General features: G+C 45.9%; 1 protein-coding gene across 1 annotated transcript; it reads right to left on the reverse strand.

Annotated features, from left to right (window-relative positions):
* Positions 1-8,243: 8,243 nt before the first annotated feature.
* On the reverse strand, positions 8,244-10,999 carry H6S33_007720 (uncharacterized protein; the record flags this gene model as incomplete). Its single annotated transcript, XM_044839064.1, has 5 exons — positions 8,244-8,342; positions 8,398-9,153; positions 9,207-10,360; positions 10,418-10,591; positions 10,660-10,999. 5 exons carry the CDS (start codon positions 10,997-10,999, stop codon positions 8,244-8,246), a joined length of 2,523 nt encoding a protein of 840 aa, XP_044688593.1.
* Positions 11,000-11,425: the final 426 nt, after the last annotated feature.

Genomic DNA, 11,425 nt, shown 5'->3' on the forward strand with positions numbered 1-11,425 from the left:
TGTGTATATGGAAAACCTCACTTCATATGTGAGAAATGGAGATGAGAGCTGTGGCCGGCCAAGGTGTTGAGAAAGTGGGAAAGAGGAAAGAAGGTGGGAACGTTTGACCGTTGAGACGCTGGCTGCGGAGCAATAAATTGTACCAAGGTCAGTATTACATACAGTACATATGGGTCACGCCACTTCGAATTTTGCCCCTTGTACCCCTCGACTTACCTGTACAATATCTACCCTGTTTCTTCCATCTAGGTAGAATTTCCAACAGATTCGGCTTTAAAGATACGGGAACGGGCTTCTTATGGTTCCTTGAAACCCAGAATCAGCAAGAGGCCTAGACAACAGCTTCGCTTATCACGACACGGGATCTAGCATGGCAACAATTTTGACAGCAGAAACGTCACGGCTGTGTTTGCCGAAGCACTGACCCATTCCATAAAATGGTGTTATTAACCGGGAACGTCAGCTAGCAAACGCAACGGCTGTGGACATACTATATTTATCAAGCCCCACTTGAAAACTTAGATCCGAGCTTTGACATCTGACAGAAGTATCCAGATCACATTTATAAGATTTCTGGGCAAGTCAACTATTTAAAGGCACCTTTCTGTGTTTTTGATGGGTTTGTGAACCAAGCAGGCTTCGCAAACTGCCCAATAACAATATCGGTATAGGCAGGGGTTTCACTCCGGGTGGCCCGAAAGGGGTTTGTCCGGATTACATTACAACAGGTTACATGAAGGGATACCGACAGGTTTCGGGTTCATTAGGCATAAGCGGGTTTTGGTGGTCACGAATCCTTTAAGAAACGACCACTGTCACATATTTTCCTGGAAAAACCGTCCCGGTGTTTGGAGGTACACACTCCAAGTCTTCTAGGTTTCGAGAGTTTGTGCGCCAGTACGTGTCGAATCTGCTGCAAGTTTTTTCGTCCCCAGGTTTCCTATACAATATGCATCTATTAATGAAGAGCAACTATCTCAATACATGTTGCAAATGCCATTTTGGAGACAACTACACAGACAGTGCAGAGTTTTTTGACGGGGCCCTGTTCATTTGGGCTACATAAATGTACCTTACCAGGACTATCAGGTGCAGGGTCTACTGAGGGGCTCACTCTGGCCCTTGGACGCTCTACCAAACACACAAAGCTGACCGACTTCTGGTCTCCACCCTTCGAGAACAGCAAAATGGCACAGGATTGGCTGCAACTAGGATACAGGCTCTTTTATCCGCTGTCAATCGCCTGCAGTTCAATTATTACTGAATGGACGGTTCATGCGAAAAACGTTAATCCCACGATTTGGAGGAGGCGAGTCGACCAACTCTGCCAATACAATGATCCAGAATCATTCACATATGGGACCTGCACAGATCGTGGCTTTAGGTTAAGATCGATTTGCGGTCAGTTGTCAAGTGCCGCAGGCTCTAGAACAGTCATTGGGCACCACCATTAAAGCCTCCAATATAGTGTCAACAGGGTTTGAAGGTTTACCCCAAGGCCTCAGGCATCACAAAAGAACGGTTCCACAAAACAGACCCAGGCAGCCAGCCAATCGTGACCATGTTGTTGATTGAGGATCCTCCAACATCAAGTTGGTAGGTGTCAGTTGCAGGTGTCATGTGGGACCAGGGATCTCTTATCAGATAAATCAAGTTTTCCTCGGCTTCTAGAGGTCATATGGCCCAAATGGGTCGCTGGGTATATAAAAGCGTCCCTTGATCGAATATTTACATGTAGTTTACGATGATCATTTAATTTGGTATGGATACCTGCTGGAAGATTTAAGGCTTGAAGCTTAAACTCGCTTATGCGCATCACAACCAAGGTTTTAGAGTACAGATGCCTATGGGACTGGAAGTCTAGCCGCCATCAATATAGCACAACGTAAATCCTAGATGTACGGGAGTTAATATGCACACCTAAATGGGATCTTGGTTACCGATGGAAATATAGTGGCTGGGGTAGTTCATCCGAACTCAATGGCTGGATGTTCCCATAAGGCATATTCTTCCAAGCGAACTGCCGGATTTCAAAAAGTGGATAGGGCTGGTGACGGGAGCATGCTCTGAACGCAATAGGTGTTGCTTTACGTGAAAATCCGAGAGAAAGTTACAGATAACACGTGAATGTGTGTCACAGTTGATACTCGAGTTGGTGTTTTTTTCCCTCTCCTTAGGCGAGTTGCCCCACGAAAACATTGAGGTAGCTAACGTGATATATCAATAAGAGAATCGCCGTTTTTGTCAAATCTCAAAGTAGACTAGTGGAGGTGGTGGTATATTGATTGTGCTTTTGACGGCCATGTAACATGAGTACTAAGGAATATCACCACCAGGCCGAGAAAGAAGGAGGGCGTCAAAGTTCATCTATAAACACCTTTGTCGCTGTACACTTTGGCAGGCGAGGAGGTTAGATCTACGTGTACCTTGCGAGTGATGTAATATGAATGTACACTCCAAATGAACGTTTTTATCTATAAAGACCCAGAAGGCTTTAGTCAACCGGTTGTCCCTGTGTAACTTCCAGCATGAATCATCCCTTATTATGGGTGGACAAGGCATTTCTCGCAGTCTTGTGTTCATGCGACTGGTTTACCTCTGGTTACTTGCAGGTCGTGATGGTACTAACTAACCGGTAGTCAAATATTTATTTGTAAGCAGGCATTTTTTTTACTTGATCAGTAAACCCTGGAACTTGAGACTCGAGTTGCTCCAGGAGGTTTTGGTGGCAAAGTAGGTATCGAATGAGGTTAGGGCTTCATTGTGTGATTAAGGGGGTGTTTATAGAACACATACCAAGTCCCCAGCACGGATCAAGCTCAAAGCTTCCCGGGTGAAGGGATCTAGATATAAATACTCGACAGCCACTATTCGTACGAGATTTTGTGTCATATTACACTTTTGGAGTTCTTTTGCTAGTACACACAGTACTCACATGCGTAGATGAGACTACCTACTCATGACTTAGTTAACGCACGAGTAATGATATTGCTTGTTACCACAAGTAGGCGAACATGGAGATAGTAAGCATACAAACAACCAACCTAACAACAACAAAATTTCAAAGTTGCACTCTCGAAATGAGATTTGAGTAGTAGGTACTATGACTACCAGAGAATCCATATCCAACATTCCTTTGCTCTATATCCTCGTGTTTATGGAGAAATAGGTGTTTGAAGTTGCACTCCCATACAAATTTTGGTTGCAACGTGAATGTTCGCTTACTTGTGGTAGGTAACCTGCAATAGATGGTAAGTAATCGAGTGATATGACATGACTCACTGGATGTCAGATCTACATGTAGCCGGGGCCTGAAATGAAAGCCGAATAGTTTGTTACTTGGTTGATGTTTTGATATGGCGAACTTTGAAAATTAAGATATGTTCTCTATTAGGCCTAGCTAAATATTAGAACTAACAAATGTAGTAGTTCTGTGCCACTATATGTATCTGATGTTGGTGCTGGCAATGAGAATAACCGAAGTTCACGATTCGGGTGTAACCAACCTCATGCTCCAGCTCCGCGTAACAATAATAGCAGGTATCCAGGCTTGATCATATCCCCTAGTTGGTTCCTTACTGCTGCGCACGACCATAAAAAGCTGCGAGGTCTGGAGGTACCAGGCTCTGCCGAAACTTACATATATAGATTTTGGCCCCAAAGGGTCTTGAGACAGGGATGTGCTTCTCAGAATCAGGACAAGTGGGAAAGCCATTGCCACCGCCTTTGGGCTTCCCTTCTGTCCGTCCCGAGTACCTACATAAATGTCTAAAAATTCCCGCAAGATATTATATGCTGAGCATCGTCTGTTACACCAAGCTGGCTACAGCCAGTTACACTCGAGTCTAGGTTGATTCATGGGTTGGGTGATACTGCACCTAAAAGAGTCGGGAGGAACCGCCGAAGCATGATTAGTATTCAGGTATTGCAGGTTGCGAGAGGGATTTAAATGTTATGAAAAAGAAATATCTTGAGGTTGCAGGAACAAGTGCTCTACCTACCCTCATCCTTTCGCTGTGACAGAGATGTGACAAAGTTGTCGATTGTTAACTTCTCATCGAGACCTAGCTTATACGGTCCTTTTTGAGGATTTTGGGAAATCACTCAAATCCGAATCCCATCCAATCTAGGTCCCGAATCGCCTCCCTGATATGACCATGTCTCTAACTTTGAAGACATATTGGAGTATGTGCTCATCTGAATGGGTGTTTCCTAGTAGTATACGTTGGCGTATAGTTATGTTTCCTTTACGTGTATAATAATATTAAAATTTACCGAGAATTTGCCCGAAGAGATAGTTACCCAACCCTACGATGAGCGCGTTTTCAAAACTAGAAGTCCAAATCGAAATCATTAGTTGGCGTAGACGCCTAGAACACTTCTCTCACGAACCAATAAATCGAGAGAGGACTATATCGACGTTGCAATATCTGGATTCTTTACCTCCTAAGCAGGGTTTCTCCACCAAATACCGACCAATCAACAGTTGTTCCGGTGGAGATCATAACTGCGGGGAGAGAAGGCGTCTAACGGTTATTGAAGAAAGCAAACAAATCTTACACTGAACCCCAGCACGTACTCGTGACCACATATTAAGCCCCTTACTACCCTTGCCCTATTGATATTCATGAAGCCGAAAGCCAAGCTCCGTACGGCCGACTTGACGCCGTGTACAGATCGTCCACCGCATTCTTCGGTAGCTGAATCCTGCAGGTAGTGATCGTAGAGTACTCTAGATTTCGCTGTCTACGCCGTTGACCCCCTATCCTTGGGCTCATAACACGGCGCATAACAAGCAACATCCATATCGAAACAACATTGTGGGACAGCTGCAGGAGATCGCCCGTAACCCCAGCTCCTTATGCAGGGAATGCTCCTTTTCCTGGTCCTTTGACAGTCAGCCTGTCTACACTCTAGTCAGGTACGACTATGACGTTAGCATCCGTGCAGAATCGGTAGAGTAGTGATGTTCTTGGCAAACCGTGCCAAGGTTGGAGTGTATTAATGCTGATATTGGAAACAGACCCGATAGAAACAGAGATGACGCTCGTTGCGCACGCGTATAACTGCCGATTGTTTCTGCAGAGGATCACGCGGGGTGAGCTAACATTATCTGGAAGCGCTCAAAGTGTTGTTGTGGTGTTGTAAGCGTACGGTGTGAAGCAGACCTTGGGTGAGCTCGAGGTTTATTGGGTCGTATGGTTTTATGGATCGCCTAGATTTCTGGCTTTGCTGGCACGTGATATCACCGCCGCTCTTGGGCCCGCACCATCAATAATGCATTTTACATGTTTTACGAAAGATGGGAAACGGCAGTAAAAAAAAAAAGGCCAGCTATAGTATCGAATCGAATAGGTGGTCACACAGTAGTATTACAGCCTTTTCTCTCAAACATGAGTTTGATAGGTACATGATCAGTAAATTTATAAAAGATGGTAAAATTGGTATATATAACGGGGCGCCATGGCGCCAGCCAAACACAAAAAGTAGACTTATCGCGAACATCACCTAACCCAAAGTAGTACTAGGGATATCAAACTTAACGCAACAGTCGCAGAATGCCCCTCAATTGAACCTGTTCGATCTGAATGCCCTCATGTTGCAAAGTGCTCCTCACCCCCACCGCTCTACTAGATACGTATTTGTTCAACAGAACCAGATACGTTAGTAGATCCGTTTTGTATTTCCTAACCGGCTGAGGAGCACGCTTCACTCACACACAGTCTTTTCCTCCCGTCCACAGTTACATACCTACTTTTGCCTAGACTTTACTTTTTCTTTCATGCATCCACATTATGAATTCCAGCGGACGTATCTATATCATCAAGGGTCTTTTCAATGTTGAAATATCCACCTCCAAAATTGAAAAGACCAGGAGGCCGCTCTAAGGTAGCCTATTACAGAGTTCATTATTGTATTTTTGAGTGAACAATTATAAACCTCAACGGCTCGTTAATCCCATGGCCAGGTTGTGGGACACTTTACAGGTTAACACGGTGGCATTTTATAATTTAGATCGAACGCCACCACTTGAGAGGTATTCTAGAACTTTCCCGCAAACTAAGATTAATAGGTTAGGTCTACTATTCTTTGAAACAAGTGAATGTTAACTTGAGTCATGAACTGAAATTTGTTCCTCGTCGAGTTGCATTTGCTTCGCGACGCGATCCCCACTGAACGCATAAGTACCAGCTATACATCGGTATTGCAATTATATTATTTCATCCCGTTTCTTTCGCACTGCAGTTTAGACTAGAAGCTCTTTTGTCCAAATAAACTACAACAGGGAAACAATTAGAGGTAAGGTCTGAAATATTGCCTTGATAGTAAATATATACATATTTTCATGGCGAGTGACCAAAGAGTTTCGCACCCGAACGCCTGCGATGGCGGATGACGGAAGGGAGGAAGGTATTATTGAATCTAGCTTAGGAGAATATGTGCACTAGTGGTATATAGTTGTAAAGCACAGTTTACTATGCATATAAAGAAGGGATTGCAAAAAATATCCCTATGGACCAGCTGCAGTACGTATACATCGGAGAAAACGCCCTGATGGCCGCCAGTGCTAGCTGGCATATTGCGCATGATTCAAATAACCTCGTAGCGCAAATTCATCGTCCCAACAAACAAATACGGTAAAGGCACTATAAATATGTGTACCCTGTCTATTATTACTGAGTTTATACAGTAGATACAAAATATCGAATAGCATTGAAATTTATCACTTTAGTCATAAGTTCTCACTCGCGCCTTGGCAACACCCAAACGGGAAAGCAGAGTAAGATAAGATATCTTGTTTTCTACTATCGGTCCCCTAATATATCTGTCTCACTAAGTCGCGGCTTTTTAGGCCCTTGGGCCGTCGACAAGCCTGATCTCGTATAAAATAGCCATGGCTTATAGGCGGGTTATATGATAAGATCAACTACATGCAGAGCAGCGCAAAATAGTGAGGAGCATGTATGCATTCCTATAGCCTTTTAAATCACAATTTCCGCATCCGGCTGAGCTGAGTAACACGATTGAGATCAGGCCCGACGGTCTGAGAGATGCTGAGTGTGTACTATCTACTCGCTTAAAGATTTTACATCCTCCGAGAGGAATATTCCCCAGCTAGCCAGGCCGCCGAGAATTTGTGGCGAACACTGATCTGGATAGCCTTGAAAATAGAGAAAGTGATACTTCCTATAATACAACTATCGATCTACAAGTAGGATAAGGCCATATCAAAATGTGCATCAATCTCTCCATCTGTTGCCGTGGACCTGGCTATCATTACCTTCCCCACCTCCCTTTCCAGCCCAATGGGAAGCACAACATGCAGACAGAAACCTCTACTACGGGACTCGTACAGAAACCTCATTCTTTTCAAGCACGCAAGACCAAATGTCTACCTTAAACCGTATATTGTATCATCGCGATCTGCTGTGTAGTCCTATCCTATCCTATCCTACCCCAACCTACCAATACAATACTAATAACCGTCCCCAGTTCTTGATCCACAACAGCACGGTAGTAAAAAAAAAGAAAAAAACTAAAAAAGAATAATAAGAACCCCCATATTCAAGGAACAAAGTAAGAAGAAGCGCCCAAAACACACCCATGCCCATAATAATAAAATGAAAAGAAAAGAACCGCTTGCAGTAAAACAAGAATGAAAAGAAAGGAGTAGTGGTGGTGAATTGAGGTATAATGAGAAAAAAAAGTAAAAATGGTAAGTAAATAGTCTCATCAGAGTAAGAAGAAAAAACAAGAAGAGTAAGCGCATCCCTCATGAGCAGAGTAGAGTGGAGGGTGGGGTAAAGAAGGAAAACAAAGCCAGCACACAATCATCAATGCAATAAACAACCCCACCGCTCCTCTCCTCTCCCTTCCTCAAAGGAAGAAAGGTCTTAAAAAAACTGTACAGCAAGAAATATATAAAAAAAAGTCCCTTTTTCCTCAACCCGAGAAAAGAACGCCGAATTTCCCGTTAGCGGTAGGTACAGTAAGTAGCCCACTCACAAAATAAAAGGGCATGCAAAAAAACAACCACCACGGCCTGCCTCCTTTTTTTTTTACCCACAAGAAGAACCTGTACACCACACAAGCCCAACAATCCAATTATTTTCTATACCGGCAACTATAATAAATACTCTTTCTCTCCGGATGCCGCTTCGTCATTCGTTTCGTCAGATCATCAACGCCATTTAAATAAAAACGCGCTCGTAAAACACAGTTCTGCCTTTGAATGGTATCTATTAATGATCAAGGAACCGGTTGACCTCCGGATCCTCAGCTGAATAGGAGTCATCGTCATCATCGAGGTTTTCGATCGCGTCTTTAATAAGATGCCCGGCCTATAACAACTCTGATTAGCATCTCCCCTATAGAACCAAACAATGAGAAAATTACCTTGGGATCCAGATTCATTGCATCTGTAAAGTGCTTAATTGCATTCTTTTTATCCTTCAGCAGCTTATACAGCTTTCCCAACAAAAAGTGTACATTCGCCTCATCAGGCGCAATATCCTTCAATATCTTCAGCTCGTTCAGAGCCGAGGGGTACATCTTGAGGCTCATGAGTGTTCGCGCCTTTTTGAACCTACTGAGGGCACTCCCAGGCGCCATCTCGCACGCAATCTTATACTGCTCCAATGCCCCCGTATAATCCTTAGTCTTCTCAAGCACCATACCGACGCAACATACAAGGACGGCGTTGGTAGGGTTTATCTTGGTCGCGGTGCGGAAATGCTTCTCCGCGATATCATACTTGCCCATCTTCTCAAATACCTTGCCAAGACCATACCAGGCGTTGTAGTGACGCGAGTCGGCGGCAATGGCAGAGCGGTAAGACGAAAGTGCCTTTTCATATTCTTCGTTTGAAACATGTTCGTGCCCTTGGAGGGTAAAAGCGTATGCAAGTTTGGGGTTGAGTTGTGTAGCGCGTTTGAAACATTTTAAAGCTTGATCGTGATCCCGTTGTAAAGAAAAGCAGTTCCCAAGTGCGCACCATGACTCGGGAGAGAGCCGGTCAAGCTCAACTAATTCGTGGGCAAGGTATGATAGCTCGACATCTTTCCGCTGGTGCCAAAGGATCGTGGAGAACACCTCCATATCTTTCGTCCGCACAGGGTCGAGTTGTCGTACTTTCAAGAAACTTCGTTCAGCCTATATCTGTCGTTAGTCACTGTATCTCCGCACTCGTGTCAGGGCGCACAAACATCGGCGTAATTAGCCATCTCATATTGAGCTCTCCCAATTGCACTCTGTACCCAAGGCGTCTCCTTCTGACTCGTCGGCAGTGTACTGAACATCTGCAGCGCATCTTTACAATGGAATCTACTGAGGCTGAAATAGCCAGTCCCCAACTTCTTAAACAGATCCAACACATAGTACATCGCCTCCTCCTTCTTCGAATCAGTCAACGGTTTTAACGTCACCGTCGGGGCGGCGGCAACTGGTTTCTGTGCGGCCGCGGCATCGGTCATCTGTTTTTTGCGTATTCTCGTTAGTGACGGATCCGCTGATGCCATTTGTTTCCTTTTTGAGGCAATTGTTGCGGTGGTAGCTCTTGTAGCCCGCTTGGACTCAGGAGACTCTGTGAATTCAATTGAGACAGTAGTAGTGGTGGAGGAGCCGTTACGAACATTAACATCTTCGCTGTTCCCTCCTTTGTCTCTCTCCTTCTCCCGCTCCTTTGCCGCGGCGGCAGCGGCGGTCCCACTGCTGATGTGCAAGCTTCTGCTACGGCTTCCGGTCGACTTCATCTTTTTAGCTTCTCTCTCCCGTTCTTTGGTTGCTAGCCTCGTTTCCCTCTCTGCGCCCACGCCGAGCTTACTTGTGAACTTGCTTGTCAGCCGTGTACTCCTGCGTGCTGGTGCGGCGGTAGTTGTAGATTCCTGTGATACTGTCGTCGTCGTCGCTGAGCGCTTCGAGTTGTCGGAGATTTCACGAGTGTTTCTACTTGAGAGCTTCCTTGCCGTGATTTCAGTAGTCGTCGCGCGGGTCTTGCGAACTGGTGGGGGCTTTTCCGGAATGGCGTTCATGTTGCCCCCACCAAGCATTTCGTGCGACGAGGGATTTGAGGGCTGCGCTGTTGGAGTCTCAACCTCCCCAATGTTTCCCAAGCCCTCATTTAACCTATTGAAGAATGATGGGTGGTTGTTGAAAGCAAGGTCGCGGTCTCTCGCACCCCCGTTTGTAGAGGAGAAAGGATCGTTTTGAAGATTTTCTGAGGTGTTTCGTAGGCCGTTTACCGAAGCGTTTTCTTCAGGTATCGTGCCCGAAACACTTAATGAACTTGCTGAGGGAAGTTTCAGCGATTCCAGCATCTCCGCTGTCGGTTTAAAAATATTATTGACTCGAAGGTTTACGCCTGAGTAGAAGATCCGAATTAGCACTCACAAAGGAGCCACCGGAGGGGTAACAATACCAGTTTCGCACAGCCCAATGAATGCCTCCCAGAGAAACGGATTGATCTTTACAGCTACTACATATGCCTCCACTGCCTTTTTTATATCACCGAGTGCGTGCCACAGCTTCCCAATCAATAAGGTTATTGAAGCAGCATCTGGGATTGCCCTTCTCTCCGTGTCTGAATGTTGACCTACAAGAAAGACAGGGCGTCAATAACCGCCACAATTACCACACGAACCATGGAGCGGGAAAACTCACTCCATGAACTAGTCCCAGTCCATTGCCGTCTACATCCCTCCAACACACTAACCCCTTCGCTCTCTTTCCCGCCACCGAGCTTCAAACAACACTGCGCGTAAACATAAGCACACCCCACATGCTTTGACCAATTCTTCGCCACGTGCAGCGCAGCCTGGTACTGGCCGTCCCTGTACAAACACACTGCGTGTAGGTGTACCGAATCGGCGCTTTTGGGGTCGTAGGCACACAGCCGCTCGGCCACAAACAAGGCTGTCGGCAAAGACTCTGTGTCCAGGGCCTGCCAGATCAGTTGGCGGAATTGCGCGATGACATGGGGCTGCTGTATAGCGGGCGACATATTATCGGGCGGCACGAAAGCGGCGGACACAGACTCGGGCCTCTGCTCGCTGCTGCTGCTCGGGGGTAGGATGGTGGCAACGGGACGGGGTTGTGGGGGGAGGAAAGCTCGTCTAAAGGAACCAAACCCGAAATGACCATGGAGCGATTTCGCAGATGATTGGGGGAGTTCTGGAACAGCGGTAGTAGTGGTTGTAGTAGGACGTCTAAGAGGAGAAAGGAGGGATGAGAAGAGATCCAGGGTGAGGGCTTACTGGGATACTTGGGAGGTGAGTGGGGTGTGTGAGAGAGAGAGGGAGGAGAGGTCGGTGGGGGGCGAGAAGATCAGTAACAGGCCTCAGGGGAGCGACGAGAAGACCACCGTTGACTCCGCTGATGTTGCTGGTGGTGGTGATGATACCACCGGAGGGGGCTGTTCTTTGTCTTT

This window comes from Morchella sextelata, assembly GCF_020137385.1.
Source record: "Morchella sextelata strain SCLS chromosome Unknown scls_24, whole genome shotgun sequence".
Lineage (NCBI taxonomy): Eukaryota > Fungi > Ascomycota > Pezizomycetes > Pezizales > Morchellaceae > Morchella > Morchella sextelata.